We start from the raw sequence: 17413 nt of genomic DNA on the forward strand, positions 1-17413 counted from the left end.
AAAGGGAAGAAGAGCGAAGCAATACCTGCTCGGAAGATTAAAGAGATTTATTTGTATTCAAGCTGATATTAAAAGTGTACCTTTGTAGCTAGCACAAAGAAAAGGAAGTAAATTTATTTTCAAACTTTTTTTTCTATAGGAGGAGAATTTTTGGAAGGACAACTATGATATAGTAGCTGCCTTTGCATTTTATTTGCAGAATAGGTTTAGTTACTGTTTGCAGTAAGGGTCTGTACATGAATCTTGGCCATTAAGACATGCTTGGAGCCAAGAAACAGATGAATGTGGAAACAGTCCCGTAGTAGAAACAGGGGATTTGTTATGTAGGATGTTATTCTGATAAATGCAAAGAAGAATGACCATTATTTATAATTAATATCTGATTTATGATCCTGGTTATTTTCATACTGGCTGCAAAAATACAATTTATGTTTCTGTGTATACCCTGGTAGCCTATTTAGAATGAGTATGTTTGGGAAGATTTAGAGCACAAAATTTGTCTTTGTAAGGTAAGTTCATCCAACCCTTCTATTTATTATTTTTATTGTAAACCATTGTAGAAAGCTGTTAGAGAAACAGGGACATGGTAGTTGATATGGTTTGGCTCTGTGTCCCCACCCAAATCTCATCTTGAATTGTAATCCCATAATCCCCATGTGTCATGGGAAGGACCCAGTAGGAGGTAATTGAATTGTGGGGACAGTTCTCCCATGCTGTTCTTGTGATAGCGAGTGAGTTCTCATGTGATCTGATGGTTTTATAAGGGGCTTTTCCCCACTTCACTCGGCACTTCTCCTTCCTGCTGCCTTGTGAGGAAGGACTTGTTTGCTTCCCCTCTGCCATGATTGTAAGTTTCCTGAGGCCTCCCCAGCCATGTGGAACTGGAGTCAATTAAACCTCTTTCCTTTATAAATTACCCAGTCTTGGGTTTATCCTTATAGCAGCATGAGAATAGGCTAATGCAGTTGTAGATTATAAAGAAACCCCATTTTGAAGAGCAACAATATGTGGCAGATATTATGAATTGATGTATAAACAGAAAATTACATTTTCCTTAAAAATCACAACCCTTAAGGGGTTGTCTAGCTTATCTATCAGGTATGTTGGTCATGAGGATTAGATTTTTCTCCAGAGGGCTTAATATTAGTTGGACTACTATATTAAGATGATTGGATTCATTTTCAGGTTTGGATTTGCATGGGGCAAGTTTGCAGAGCATGTCACTGGTGACTTACGTGGAAGAAAGAATCCTTTTTCTTGCTATTATGTTCTTAATTGTCCTCTCTGGGCTGCTTCCTTGAGATACGAGCTCGGATGTCCCTCAGCATCTCAGTTATTTTCTTTAGAGCAATCATCACAATTATAACTTTTTTTAGGGAGGCAGGTAGTGTCTTTGTTTAATGTCTGTTTCTCCTGCAAGACTGCAGACTCAGGGCAGAAAGTGTCTTGTGCTCCCTGTTCCTAATAGGTCTGCCACATAGTAACATTCAAAAAATTATTGTGAGCAAAGGAACAGAGAATGAATAAAAAAGGATACTGGCAGGCCAGGGGATGGAGAAGGAAAACAGCAGTAGAGGGCAATTTGGGAATGATCCCTGATATAGTCATATTTACCCTTTAATACCACATTATGTGCTAAAAAAAAAACAGGGTTTAAAAGATTTTTGTGTCAGTATGTGTCATTACATTTTACCTGTGTGAATAAGAGAGGCTTATGAGAATATAATTAATTTCTGTAACTAGCTGGGTTGAGAACTTTTATCAGACTCAGACAGCAGCCTGACAAACCTGAGTTGAAAGACAGCGTCACATCCTATGGGTGACACACGTGAACTAGGAGATGGGTTCATGTAATGATGGGAACTCACATGACAGAAATATTGGAAACCTGTTTGCATATTTGAAGTTAGTTGCTATCTAATTTTTACACCTACTGGTAAATAATAGGCAGTGTAAATGTGGGTAAGCACCAAAGGCCATAGAATAAAATGTGCTACATATTATGTGTTAAGTCACTGCTTATCTGTCATGGTTAAATTAATTGCAACATATTTTAAGGAAGGATAAAACAGAATCTTATGGATATTTGAATAATACCAGATCAGCTCAGATCAAATAATTATTGATAGCACTAGGGTAGAGAGTGAATGAACCTCAGCTCACTCTCCTCCAAGAGCTTCGTCTCTGCAATCGGCCTCTGTATCTGTGGGTCTGCTCTACACATTTAACCAAGGGTTAAAAATATTTGCGGGATAAAACCCTCAAAAATAACAATACAACAACAAAGAAAACACAAATAAAAATACAGTATAACAACTACTTCAACTACTTATATAGCATTTACATTGTATTGTGTATTATAAAAGTAATCTAGAGATGATATAAGGTATATGGGAAGATGCATGTAGGTTATATGCAAATACTGTGTCATTTTATATAAGGAACCTGAGCATCCTTGAATTTTAGTGTCCTTGGGGGTCCTGGAACCAATCCCGAGGGGCAACTATAGTTGCATTGAAACTATATTGGAATATAGAAAATATTAAAGATGCATAGGTCTCAGGATTCCTGAATTTGAAGCTGAACCACCTTTATATAACATTTTAAGATAATTTTGCAGTGTAGCTTACTTGGATACCTATTTAGTTGGGAGAGAAGGGTAAGACAAAAATAAGGATAGAAATATATCCATGTATGCAGTACTTTGTTCTTTTATTAAATAATTCAGACATAAAATATGTAAAACAATACATGCTAAGAACACCTAGCTTAAGAAACAAAATATTGCTGACAAAATTATTTTTCTTTCATCCTATGTTTATCTTCCTCTGTTCGTGATATAGTTTTGATCAAATATTATGTAGATTGTATCATTCTTTTTTTTTTTTTTTTTTTTTTTTTGAGATGGAGTCTTGCTCTGTCACCCAGGCTGGAGTTCAGTGGTGCAATCTCTGCTCACTGCAACCTCCACCTCCTGGGCTCAAGTGATTCTCCTGCCTCAGCCTCCTAAGTAGCTCAGACCACAGGTGTGAGCCACCATGGCCTACCTAATTTTTGTATTTTTAGTGCAGATGGGGTTTCAGTATGTTGACCAGGCTGGTCTCAAACTCCTGACCTCAAGTGATCTATCTGTCTAGGCCTTCCAAAGTGCTGGAATCACGGCATGAACCACTGCACCTGACCTATATTGTATCATTCTCTACATAAAGTTTTACAGCTTTCTTTTGTGATTCAACCTTCCCCTCGATTTATTCACGTGGGTATATTTAGCCCCAATTCATTTTAACTTTAGTCTTAACTGCTATGTAGTATGCTAATGTTTGATTATTCATAATTTGCCCAATCTTTTCATGCTGGCCATTACAGTAGTTTTCCATTTCTCTTAAACGTAAAGTTGCCATGAACATTCTTACACATGTAAGGAACCATACCTAGGAGTGGAATTGCTGGATGATAGAGAATGCACGACCTGAACTTAGCCAATTTATACTCTACTGGCAGTTTGAGAGTGTTCCACTCTTCCTCTTCACTGCTACTGGCAGATTTTAGATTTAATAAACTTGATGACCAGCATTTTGAGAGGCCGAGGCAGGCAGATCACCTGTGGTCGGAGTTAGAGACCAGCCTTGACCAACATGCAGAAACCCCATCTCTATTAAAAATTCAAAATTAGCTGGGTGTGGTGGTGCATGCCTGTAATCCCAGCTACTCGGGAGGCTGAGGCAGGAGAATTGCTTGAACCCGGGAGGCAGAGGTTGTGGTGAGCCAAGATTGTGCCATTGCACTCCAGCCTGGGCAACAAAGAGCGAAACTCTGTCTCAAAAATAAATAAATAAATAAACAAACTTGATGAATGCAAAATGTCATTGTAATTGCATCGTTTTGTTTATCAGTGAGGTTGAGTAGGTTTCACTGGCACTCCTCCTGAATTGCTTAGTTATATCCTTCGTTAGTACGTTTTTCTTAAGAGTGAATATAAGCTGATCGTACGCATTTGAATACTTTGCTATTGTTAAAGTATCCTACCATTTATCACTATGAATATATTTTAGACTTCAGTGACATACTGTGTCTAAAGAATATATATAGCAATTTGGCTTTTCTTATCTGATTGTAAAAGACTTTGTCATTTTACAGACTCATTGTGCATTTCCATAGAAAATCTCAGGAGCTCCATACCAGGCACAGCCTGTAGGGGAAAGAGCACAGATTTTGGAGTTAGAGATCTGGGTTGAAATCCTTGCTTTCCACTTATCAATTCTGTAGCTTTGAACAAGCTACTGTACCTCTTTGAGCTTTGGTCTCCTCCTCTCTGTCCTTATCTGTAAATTGAGAACACCCCATCATCGTGAAGTTGAATCCACTGTTGATCAAGTGTCCTGTGTGATATTTTGCTTAGAGCAAGCTTGCAGTAAATTGAAGTTGTTGTAATTAAGTAAAAGAAATATCTTGGAAGTACGTTTCCTTCTTTGCCTACTACCTGTTACCTGTATAGAACTCCTATGTGGTTAGAAGTGTGAAATAGGTGTGAGCATCGTGACTTTCAAAGGCATTACCACTACCTTATGTCTGTGAAGTCCTTTATACATTTCAAATCACTTCAATATTTTGTCACATTATTTTTTCTTTGCAGTAAATCTGAGAGGGAGGGCAGGACAGGTATCCTTATTTATCCCCCAGTTTTCCTGATGAGGAATATCCATGGTAGAGCCAGGAGAGGAAGCAGTGTTTCCCGATTACTACCCTAGGGAGTTTTGGCTTTTGTTGTTTTTGCTGTTTGAACTGATTTTTGCCCTAGAAGAACTTACTAGCAAAGTAGAGGAAAGCAACTTTTGGGCAGTTTGCACTTACATTACTTACTTTTAAAGGATAAGGAATGTTTGGGGATAAAAACATAAGACAATTTAAGTATATTGAAATGTCTTCATGAGATGATGTATTCTTTGCCTGCAGGCTCTGCCAGACTTGCCTCTTTATCCTGAGACCTCACTTAAGGCACCTCATTCCCGGATTAGAATGTATGTAAACTGTATGCATTTTGAACATGTCTTCCTGTAGGCTCCCTCCGCAGCTGCCTCCCCCATGCATCTGGTTTGTATTTGTTTGGTGTTGAATGTTCCTTGCTCCTCACTTTGCCCTTCCCTCTTGGTCATCTTGGTTACACCTGTGCCCTCAGGACACAGGGGAGGTGTCCCACAAGTGTGCTGAATGGGTATAAGTAAACTTTTTCCTTGGAAATAAATGTCAAGCAGTATATCTGCTTGACACCAAAATGGTCAATAAATTGAGCCAGAGTGTAATTGAAATGTCTCATGCTTTGAAGCATCCACACTGACTTATTCTTGGTTTATTTTTATCAGACTTGTTGCTATCATATATGTATAAGCTCAGCAAGGAAGAGTCTAGGCTAGTAGTTCATCTTAGCTGAATCTTTTTTCCATTAAGAATAAAAATGCTCAGTTACATTTTGTTTTTTCCCCCTTTATTCAGTACTATACCAGCTTAAAATAATACCAAAAAATCAGCCATAATGCTATTTTTGTCTTTCGTTTTTCTAAATTCTTTCAGTTCTTCTGTCTGTGCATCTGTACATTTTACGCCATTATAATAACATGTGTAAGTTCATGTCTTTTCCTTAGTATATCATCTTCCATGCTTTTAATCAGTAAATATTCTTCTATCTAAATAATGTACCAAAGTGTATCTAACAAATTCCATGTTCTTGGACATTTAGATTAGTTTTTATTGCTGTGAATGGTATTAAAGTGTTTCTGGTTTTTATTTTATGTTGTGATTTATGTATGTGTGTATGTAGTTAAACATAGGGCAGTAGTAGATAGCACATAGAAAGTTAAGGACATGCCACTGGAGTCGGGTTCCCTGGGTTCACATCCTGACTCTGCTGCTTATTGCATGACCTCGCTAGTAAATGATGGGACCTCTGCGTGTCTCCAGCCTTACAGGTAAAAGAGGAAAGTTCTAGCACTTTATAAGGTTGTTGTGAAGATTAAATAATATATGTAAAGAATTTTAGAACACTCATACAAAGTAAAGTCTTATCAAAACTTAGCTATTAAATAACCCAGGTTTGGGCAGGGATGGTGGATGGACTCCTTGGTAAAATAGGATTGGCCATAATTGTGTTGCTAATTGAAGCTGGGTAACAGAACAGATACAAGCGGATTTGCTATACTATTCATTCTACTTTTCATGGTGAGATTTTTATTTTTTATTTTGTTTTTTTTGAGACAGGGTCTCATTCTATAGCCCAGCCTGGGATGCAGCGGTACAATCACGGCTCACTGCAGCCTCGACCTCCTAGGCTCAACTGATCCTCCTGCTTCAGCTTCCCAAGTAGCTGGGACTACAGGCATGTGCCACCATGCACAGACAGAAACTTTTTTTCATAATAAAAATAAAAGCACATACAATACAAAAACATTTTAGCTTTTACATTTATTTTTTGATTTTTGAATTTATTTTTTGGATGTGTTTCTAGAAGCGAGACCACCAAGTAGGAGATCTTATAATCATTTTTGAATACAGCCAAATTGTTTTTTTAAAGAATTGTGTAGTATACAGTGTAATCCTCAATCTCAAACCATTTTATCACAGTCTTAAACAACACTGAATATTATTACCATTACATGTTTTTCGTCTAATTTTACAGGTAAAATGGTACCTTATAGTTATTTTAATTTCTCCTTTTTTTTCTTTCTGAGACAGGGTCTTGCTCTTTCACTCAGGCTGGAGTGCAGTGGCGTGATTATGGGGTCTCTCTATGTTGCCTAGGCTGGTCTCTAACTCCTGGCCTCAAGTGATCCTCCCACCTTGGCCTCCAAAAGTGTTGGGATTACAGGTATTGGTTGGCCACTGCACCCGACCTAGAATGTATTTGTGATTAATGGTTGCTGTAAATATCTGATCAAACCATGATAAATTGCTTTGAGGTTACAGCCACTACTGTTCTCATATAGCATCCCCTTCAGTGTGCAGTCATCTTCATTGCGGACCATGTGCCACCGGAGGCTAGACCACAGATGCCCCTTGCTAGTGAAATTTGACTTCAGTAAATTTTCACATAAGTTTGGAAGAGCAGGGAAACTACAATTCTGCTTTAAGGTGTTCTCTTTTTATATAACGAATCTATTTATATTTGCTTTTTTTCTTTATCATTTCCCACTTTTCATGATACTGATCACAATTGCTCATTCCAATACAGTGTATGATCACCGCTTCTCTCTGTAGCTTTTGAGATATGGTCAACTATTTATCATAAGGATGGATGCTGAATAATCTGATTTTTTTTTGTTTTACTAATTTGTATTTTGAGTCTCCTCTTGGCATATTTCTGGTGCATTCCTTTTACTATTACAATCCTTTTTAAAAAATGTAGGATGCTAAGGCCTAATATTGTAGAGTGGTTTACATAAACTTTATAGTTTTCTACATTCAAACCTATAATTTGTGAGTGATAGCTTTTTATTATGATTTCTGATGTACTTGAGCCATGTTTTATGCCATCTTCTGAGTAACCATAGGGACTGAGTGGTGACAGTGTATGAAACCATTTATTGTTCTATATTCCTATTCATTGCTTAACAAATGGCACCAGAGGCATAAAATTGTTTTATTTGTCAGATTTGCATAAGAACTTTCTTACAAAAGCCTTTTGTGGTACGTAACACATTCATAAATTCTCATAATCGTCCTTTTGAGGTACTTATAGTTTTACTGTTCTTCTTCTTCCTTTTTCATTACTTGGGAAACTTTTAAGATAAGAAATATTTGTCATGATGGAAAGATCCTACTAATTATTTAAAAGAACCATCCAAAATTGAACATAAGGTCTCCTTTTTCTTTTTGTTTTTTAGAAAACAAAATCTTTAGAAATCTTTAGAAAAGTTAAAATACCATTAAAGCCTGACTTTGTGATGAAATTACGTGGTTGGTTAAATTTGGATGCTGGTTATCAGACTTAAAAAGTACCTTTTGAAAGATCTGAGACTTACTTATGACAGGAGAAAATAGAGTTCTAAAACTTTTTTATAAAAAGTGTAGCATGTAAGTAGTGTTTGTGAATGTGTTGCTGTGGATGTGTTATATCTGTCCTATAAAACTTGAATAGAGTCTATAAAAACAGTTCTCAAGAGTGTTTCCACTGATAACATATAAATACAGATAGGGATATAAACATCATGGTTAAATAAATAGCAAAAAGGATCAGCTTTTGAATTTCTCAAAATGTTAATTTTCATCACCTTAGGGTAGATGTGTTACTTGTTATACATCCAGCACGTTAAGTCCTAGTGTCAAGTGAGTCAGGACTATAGTCATAGATATATTTACCACTCCTTGCAACTTTAGCTATATTATAAAACTTGGGGATGATAACATTTACAAATAGAGAGACTTGTTCTTGTATTAGTAGTAAATTCAGAGTAGTTTTCCACCGTGATGTGTGCTTTCTGCCCTAAGTATATACAATCTTTTCAGATTTATCTATGAGCTATCTTGCTAATTGTTTTGCCCACGTTCTATAGCCTTTCCCTCCTGTTGATGCAACTGTTCTCCCAGATTTCGTGCTGAGCCTAATGCAGCGTTGGACTGGCTTCCTACCTATGCCCATAGTGTCTGCAAGTAAACGTCAGCCAAACTCTCTGCCTTCCTGGTTTCCACGACTGGTTGCCGTGGGCTTTTTATACCATCTTTCCTTTCATGGACTGGGCTCCTGAAGGTCAGCAGCCTCCCTGACCTCGGTGCTAGGATAAGCTGCCTTATCTTCTTCCGCTTGCACACAGCATCTCTATACTTTATTCAGACAATTACCTGATTTGCATTGTCTCACTTTTTCTTACCGAATTTTCTTGATCATTTAGAAATTTCCTTGGGGTTCAAGCCAGTTCATGAGCTAGACCTGATTTAAAATGAAGAAGGAAATCTGGAGAACGAACTAATAGTTGATTTTTCACCCCTGGTCTACATTTTATATCTCTACTCTTAAGAGGCAGTATGGCCGGGCGCGGTGGCTCAAGCCTGTAATCCCAGCACTTTGGGAGGCCGAGACGGGCGGATCACGAGGTCAGGAGATCGAGACCATCCTGGCGAACACGGTGAAACCCCGTCTCTACTAAAAAAACAAAAAAACTAGCCGGGCGAGGTGGCGGGCGCCTGTAGTCCCAGCTACTCGGGAGGCTGAGGCAGGAGAATGGTGTAAACCCAGGAGGCGGAGCTTGCAGTGAGCTGAGATCTGGCCACTGCACTCCAGCCTGGGTGACAGAGCAAGACTCTGTCTCAAAAAAAAAAAAAAAAAAAAGCAGTATGCTACAGGACTAGGTAAGGGACTCCTGAGCCAGATTATCTTCATTTTGATCCTGGTTCTACCAGTTATTTCTGTGTGACCTTGGGCAAGTTATGTAACCTCTCTGTGCCTCAGATTGTTTATAAGGGAGATAATAAAAATCCTTACAGCATATAGAGTTGGTGAAGTTAAATGTGGTGAAAGTTAAATGAATAAATAAAGTATCCACACTAGTACATGACCCAAATTAAGTGGCATATAAGTGTTGCTGCATTGCAGTTCTCCTCTCAGCAACTGGGCTTGTGACCTGCCACTTCCGTCGGCTCTTACCAAGGCTCAGTGCCGCCCTGGGCCTCTGCTCCATTGTCAGTAATGTTTGCACTCTGCTGGTGACCTGTAAATGTACATATTTTAGCATCCTAAAACACGTATATTAGCAGATGATGACAAAAACACCAGAATTTTTATCAAAGAGAAAATAGAAAGTATATGGGTATAATATTGTAAGGATTAGAATACACCTGTCAAATTACTGTAGGTTGGCTAAGAAACAAAGCAAAACAAATTGGGTCCCATCCACTATTTTTTGGCATCCTAAAAATAACTAGCTCTTACCTGATGAGGTCATTCATTCATGACCTGACCATCCAGGTCCTATCTGGCAATAATAACTTTTTGCCAAAAGCACCTCTTGCCTAAGTGGAGAGTTGCATCTTGATGAGTTTTGTATGAAAGTAAAGAAGATGCAGGAACATTATCAATGGGCTCTACACTAACCATTGGCGTTTCTGCGTGAGCAACGTGTTGCATAGTTGTGTGACTTGGCAGCAGCTGGTCCATTGCTGACGTGTATGTGTTCACTGAGGCGTCACTCACACCTAAGGCTTCCTTGGAGAGACCATGCTGCCATTACATTTGGATCACTACCTGCCCCCAACACACACACAAACATGAACCAACTTTCCAAGCACCACACCCACCTTTTCTGGGCTCTGTACCAGATCTGGAGGGGGGTGATGGCTAGCAGTGAGGGTTTTGGCTCCATCATTAGTAGCAGCTGGAAGTGGGCCCGTGGCCAGCTCTGGTGGCAGTGGGCCACCTGTGGCTGGTGGCATGCTCACTAATGGAGATCTCTCATTATATACCTAGATCAGTGATCGGTAAAGAGCAAGCCATAAGAAACTCTTGGGTCTCTGGGAATGTTATCTTTTTACTCCTCATACAACTTCATGGTGAACTGCGTTGAAATTTGACATTAATTTAGATATGCTTGCCTTTTCTGATCTCTAGTAGGATTCTAGGCTGGATGTCTTTGGAATTGAAATGCTTGCTGGCTTCTGGTTATTTTGGGGGTAATCCATAACAGTCTACCATTCCTGGTGTTTGGTTTTAGTGGGCTGGGAAAAACATGAGTTGTTCAACACCGATGTCATGATGCAAGGACGTGAAGATGTGAGTCATGGTGACATCCATCAGCCAGAATTGTTAGGATTCAGTGAGATGACTCACAGTAAGAGGTCAGTGTCTGGCTCAGTTGTTTCTTCTTCTACATGTATCCCTCAGTATCTAGAACCCTGAAATTGGTTTCTCTGAGAAAACCAAGAGGCCTGAAACGGTAATATATATAGTTGATTTTTATAGTTTTCAAAAACTATTTTAAACATATCAAAATTATTTCAAATGGTAATGTACTCAATGTACCATTTGGTTTAAGATGTTAACATTTTGCCATATGTGTCCTAAAGTCTTTTCATGAAGAAATAAAACCTTACAAATACACTGGCAAGACCCTCTTCCTGCCCATCATGCCCCCATCCCTTCCCTTATGTTGTTGAGGTGGCGTGTGTTCTTCCCATCAGCTTTTTTTAATTTTACTACATATCTGTGCATTCATAAACAACATGTAGTGTTTTGTGTGTGTTATAATCATGTAGTGTGTCCTTTTGCAACCCATGTTTTCCACCCATTCATTTTGAATTGATCTATGTTGATGCAGGCGTATAAAAAAACTCATACAGCTAGTTTCTTTTAGTTGTTAGGATTTTACTGTAGGAAATACGCCATCATTTATTTAGATACTTTTTAACTTAATTATCACGAAACACTTTGTGGTATTTTTAACTCAGTTTCAGAGAACATATTCAAACCTGGGTTTATCTGATTTCATCAAGCTCTCTATAAACATTTGGAAAATAAAGTTGGGAAAATGAGCTTGCAGGTTGCCTCCTAGCATATCTCTGGGATCTTCGTGTAAGTGAAATCGTTGGCTGTGTGCCCCACTGACCTGGGGTGGGCAAGACCAGGGCAGCCCGGTCTTTCTCAGTGGGACTGCACTGCAGGAGGACCCCTGGGTCTTCAGAGGGTGGCCGGTCAGCTACTTGGGACATTGGCTCAAGGGAAATACAACATCCTTTCTTTTTAAATGAACAATGCAGTAGATCTGTGATATATTTGAGACTCAAGAAGCATTGAGTAAAGTGTAGCAGGGGAGACAAAACTAACATAGAAAAATTGCATGCTAACCAGCTTAGTATACACTCTACCCCTTGTTACTTTTGACAAAAATGGGATATTCTGTGTTTTTCTTTGCACCTTGATTTCTTACCCAACAATACTTAGTGGAGGTCCTTTCAAAGCACCTAGTATAGAACAAATTCATTTTTCACAGGGTGTATAATGTTCCACTTTATGGACACAGAATAACTTATTTGTCCATTCCCTTATAAATGGGTCATCTTTTTTTGTTTTGCTGTAAACTGCTGAAAACTGTAGTAATGTCCTTATGTATGTGTCTCTGTATCCATTTTAATTTTTTAATTTTTATTTTAGTTTTGGGGGTATGTGTGAAGGTTTGTCACACAGATAAACATGCATCACAGGAGTTTGTTGTACATAGTATTACATCACCCAGGTATTAAGCTCAATACCCAATAGTTTCCTTTTCTGCTCCTCTCACCCTCCCCCTTCAAGGAGACCCCAGTGTCTGTTGTTTCCTTCTTTGTGTTCATAAGTTCTTCTCATTTAGCCCCCTCTTAGAGAACATGCGGTATTTGATTTTCTGTTCCTGCATTAGTTTGCTAAAGATGATAGCTTCCAGAACCATCCATGTTCATGCACAAGACATGATCTCATTCTTTTTTATGGCTGCATAATATTTCATGGTGTATATGTACCGCATTTTTTTTTATCCAGTCTGTCATCAATGGGCATTTAGGTTGATTCCATGTCTTTGCTATTGTGAATAGTCCTGCAGTGAACATTCATGTGCATGTGTGTTTATGGTAGAATGCTTTATATTCCTCTGGGTATATACCCAGTAATGGGATTGCTGGGTCAAATGGTAGTTCTGCTTTTAGCTCTTTGTGGCATTGCCATACTGCTTTCCACAATGGTTGAACAAATTTATCCCACCAACAGTGTATAAGGGTTCCCTTTGTGACCTTGCCAGCATCTGTTATTTTTTGACTTTTTAATGATAGCCATTCTGACTGGTGTGAGATGGCATCTCTTTGTGGTTTTGATTCATATTTCTCAAATGATCAGTGATATTGATCTTTTTTTTTCATGTGCTTGTTGGCCACATGTATGTCGTCTTTAGAGAAGTGTCTGTTTATGTCCTTTGCTCAATTTTTAATGGGGTTCTTTTTCTCTTGTAAATGTGTTTAAGTTCTTTATAGATGCTGGATATTTGACCTTTGTCGGATACATAGTTTGCACACATTTTCTCCCATTCCATGCCTTTTAAGTGGGGCATTTAGCCTGTTGACATTCAAGGTTAGTATTGATATGTGTGGATTTGATCCCGCCATTGTGCTGTTTGATCCTGTCACTAGCTGGTTATTATGTTGGCTTGTTTGTGTGGTTGCTTTACAGTGACACTGGTCTGTGTGTTTAAGTGGATTTTTGTATTAGCTGGTGGCAGTCTTTCTATATTTACTATTCCTTCCAAGATCTCTTATAAGGCAGGTCTAGTGATGAAGTTCCTCAGCATTTGCTTATCTGAGAAGGATCTTGTTTCTTCTTTACTTAGGAAGCTTAGTTTAACAGGATATGAAATTATTCATTGAAGATTTTTTAAAAAAAATAATGTTGAAAATAGGCCTCTAATCTCTTCTGGCTTATAGGGTTTCAGCTGAGAGGTCCACTATTAGCCTAATGAGGATCCCTTTGTAGGTAACCTGCCCTTTCTCTGTAGCTGCCTTTCACATTCTTTCATTTCAACCTTGGAAAATCTGACAATTATCTGTCTTGGAGATGATCTTCTTGTGTAGAATCTTGCAGGAGTTCCCCGTATTTCCTGAATTTGACTGTTGGCCCCCCTAACAAGGTTAGGGAAGTTTTCATGGATGATATCTTGGAATTTTCCAAGTTGTTTGCTTTCTTCTTCTCCCTTTCAGGGATGCCAGTGATTTGTAGATTTGGCTTCTTTACATAATCCCATTCTTCTCAGAGGTTTTATTCATTCCTTTTTTAAAAAATTTTTTTCATTTTTGCCTGACCTATTTCAGAGAACCAGTCTTCAAGTTCTGAGATTCTTTCCTCAGTTAGGTTTATTCTGCTGTTAATACTTGTGATTGCATTGTAAAATTCTTTTTTGTTTTTGTTTTTGAGACAGTCTCTCACTCTGTCACGCAGGCTGGAGTGCAGTGGCATAATCTTGGCTCACTGCAACCTCTGCCTCCCGGGTTCAAGCAATTCTCCTGCCTCAGCCTCCCGAGTAGCTGGGACTACAGGTGCCTGCCACCATACCCGGCTAATTTTTGTATTTTTAGTAGAGATGGGGTTTCACCATGTTGACCAGGCTGGCCTCGAGCTCCTGACCTCAGGCAATCCACCTGCCTCAGCCTCCCAAAGTGCTGGGATTACAGGAGTGAGCTACCGCAACCGATCGTAAAATTTTTATATTATTCGACTCTGTCAGACCCATTAGTTTCTTTTTTATGCTGACTATTCTATCCTTCAGCTCCTGTATCATTTTCTTGTGATTCTTCTTTTCCTTAGATTGGGTTTCACCATCCTCCTGAATCTCAGTGATCTTTGTTCCTATCCATGTTCTGAATTCTATTTCCTTTATTCCAGCCAGTTCTGCCTGGGTAAGAACTCTTGTTGGAGAACTGGTGTGGTCATTTGGAGGACATACGACACTCTGGTCATCTGAATGTTACCAGAGTTCTTGCTGGTTCTTTCTCATCTCTGTGTGTGGGCGTTCCTTTAATGTAGATTGAGTACAGTCAGCAGACTTCTTCTCTGGATGTTTTCACTGGGCTGATGCTTTGTGTAGGGTCTTTATTTGAAGCTTACTTGTTGTCTCTGGTTTCAGAGAGGGGTATGTTAATGAGGCATTTTTGGTGTTGAAGCTTTGGGGTGTGATCCAGTAGGTGGCACTTAGGTGTACCGGTCAGTTGCTAGACTCTTGCTTGGTTGTGTGACTCCCCTGTTTCCTCACAGTTTCCGCCGTGTTCCCTTTCAGTGCTCTGAAACTGTGCGTTCCTCTCCCACTTGAGTGCTGGCTCTCCTTGGCACTCCTGGAATGCCCACTGCAGTTCTGGGGTGATCTCAGTGTTTATGTTCCTTCCCCAGCTTAGAGGCAGCACAGGAAGAGATCTTAGCAGGGGTTGTGGCCAGGGGTCATTTACTTGACTCCTGGGGGCTCCACCTCAGAGATTTGGGTCAGCAATCACTCAGTGCAGTCAGCCCAAGATGGAGGGTTTGTGCTGTGTGCCCAAGCCAGGGGTTCCCTGTCTGCTGATGAGCCATGCGAGGGAGCAGGGGTGCGGGACCTGTGGGAGATGGACTGGCTGCCTCTCCTGGGGTCGACTGTAGCTTATTGGAGGTGTAGATAAGATACTCTTAGAGTCTTTGCTCTTTTGTTAGTTTGAGGGTGGCAAGGGCAGTTCCACTGCTGAGGTAGTGGGAGAGGCTTTCAGTTGCCCCTGGAGGCTCTGTTCAGGGAGTTGCTGAGTTGGTACTGGCTCCGTAGCTCTGGCAGTGGTGGCTGGAGGCCCAGGCCTGGAGGACCTGTCCAGTGAGGAGATCTGGAGGACCTGTCCAGTGAGGAGATCTGGGAACAGGCACCCATGGAACAGTCCGGCCACTTTTCCATAGGGCTGCTGTGGTATGCTTGGGCCTGCTTCAGTCCCTAGTCACCTCAGATTTTCCAGAACCTGGAGGTGTCACCAGTGAAGGCTGAGAAACAGCAAAGATGGCAGCCTGTCCCTCCCTCTGGGAGCTTCGTCCCAGGGAGGTATGGACCTGGTGTCGGGCCAAAGGTACCTGTAGGAAGTGGCTGGAGACCCTGGTTGGGAGGTCCCAGCTGGTGAGGAGGAACAGGATTGGGACCCACTTAAAGCAGTCTGGCCACATTTTGGTAGAGCAGTTGTGCTGTGCTAGGGGTCCACTTCAGCCCCCGATCACCTCGGATACTATGAGGCCCAAAGGCTGGAACGACTAAGGCACCTGAACAGCAAAGATGGTGGCCCACCTCTCCCTCTGGGAGTGCCATCCCAGGGGAAATTCAACGTCCATCTGTCAGATGGACAGCTTGGGCAGGGGTGGCTGGAGGCCCCACTTGGGAGGTTCTGCCCGTTGAGGGAACGGGATAGGTACCTGCTTAAAGCAGCCGTCTGGCCACGTTTCAGTAGAGCAGCTATGCTGTACTGGGGGATCCCTTCTGCCTTGTGTTGGCTCAGACTCTCCAAAGCCTGAAGGCTGGAATGGCTAAGGTGCCCAAACAGCAAAGCTGGTGGCCTGTCCCTCTCCCTGGGAGCTCCTTCTGAGGGAGGTGCTATGCCACTCCTGGAAGCTGGCTGAAATTCCAAGCCAGTGGGGTCTCATCTCGTGAGGTGCATTGGAAGTGGGGCCTGCGGGCTGTTGCTGCGCAGCCCCCTGGATTCATCATCTTTCCTAAGGGTATGTACGGGAGTCTCACCTCTCACTTTGCCAGAGCTACGGCTACTTTTGCTCCAAAGCCTGAGTAGCTAAGGCTCCAGGGTCTCCACGCATGCCTGAGCGGCTGCTCTGCCAAGACTCCCTGCAGCTCTGTCAAACTGAAGACGGAAGGCCCTGGTAGAGAGAGGTTTGCATGGAGATCTCCTAACGTGAGGTTTGCAGAGATCCATGGGAGAAGTGTGGTTTCTGGGTCGCCCATTCAGTCACTGCTTCCCTGGGCAGGGGAGGATCCCCTGGCTCCGTGTTGCCCCCTGGTGGGCCATCGTCCTGTCTTGCTTTGCTTTGTTCTCTGTGAGTCAAGTTGTTTCCTTGATTAGTCCCAGTGCGAGTACCTGGCTGTTTCAGTTGAAGGTGGTGTATTCACTTGCTCCTTCTGTTCCTCTCCATGAGAGCCAGGTACACCAGCTGCTTCTAGTCAGCCATCTTGGTCACTCACTCTCGTGTGTATTTATGCTCTGATTTCTGCAGAAGGGTGGGATGGTGGGACAGAGGGATATGTGTATTTTTAATTTTAATAGATCCTTCCGTATTGCCCTCTAAAAAGGCCGCAATTCATATTTCCCTACAACCAGCACATGAGAATATCCTCTCCCTATCTTGTGACTTCTGAAAGTTATGAAATTTTTCAGTTTCTGACTGGATATCAAGTTATACCCCATGGTTACCAATTTCTGTGAGCACTAGGGGATATGAGCATCTTTCCAGATATTACCTTGGCAACTTGTTTTTGTTCTTTTGTGTGCTGCTCCTCTTTTGCTAGGTTTGTTACTAACTTCGGGCCCTTATTCTTGGTTAGTTTCTGAGGACTGTTTATACAGCATAGATGTCAACCATTTGTCATCTATGTTCCAGATATTTGAATCAGATAGAGCATTCGTCTCTTGGCTTTGTTAGCCAGTCACTGAAGGATTAATAGAAGCAAACTGTGTTCCAGCAGGTCAAGTACAACCTCATTAGTTTGATAAGTTAAGCATCCCTTTGGAAGGGTCAGTGGGTGGCATGATATTGATGGGCATGGTACAATACATGCTTGTTGAAGACTGTGGTAGCTCACACATCGGCTGAATTTTGTATCTCTAGCTTTTCAGGGTTTTTTTTTTTTTTTTTTTTGAGACGGAGTCTTGCTCTGTCACCCAGGCTGGAGTGCAGTGGCGCGATCTCGGC

General features: G+C 40.9%; 2 protein-coding genes across 3 annotated transcripts in view; one reads left to right on the forward strand and one right to left on the reverse strand.

Annotated features, from left to right (window-relative positions):
- FANK1 (fibronectin type III and ankyrin repeat domains 1) overlaps positions 1–17413 on the forward strand; it is a 125770-nt gene that overhangs the window by 77992 nt on the left and 30365 nt on the right. The gene's annotated exons all lie outside the window — the stretch shown is intronic.
- Positions 9540–10595, reverse strand: LOC112631928. The gene is made up of 4 exons (XM_025397502.1): positions 10576–10595; positions 10282–10446; positions 10079–10189; positions 9540–9695 (listed from the first exon to the last, which is right to left on the reverse strand). The coding sequence occupies exons 2-4, from the start codon at positions 10414–10416 to the stop codon at positions 9549–9551; spliced, it is 393 nt and encodes a 130-aa protein (XP_025253287.1). The 5' UTR covers positions 10417–10446; positions 10576–10595; the 3' UTR covers positions 9540–9548.

This window comes from Theropithecus gelada, chromosome 9, assembly GCF_003255815.1.
Source record: "Theropithecus gelada isolate Dixy chromosome 9, Tgel_1.0, whole genome shotgun sequence".
Taxonomy (NCBI): domain Eukaryota; kingdom Metazoa; phylum Chordata; class Mammalia; order Primates; family Cercopithecidae; genus Theropithecus; species Theropithecus gelada.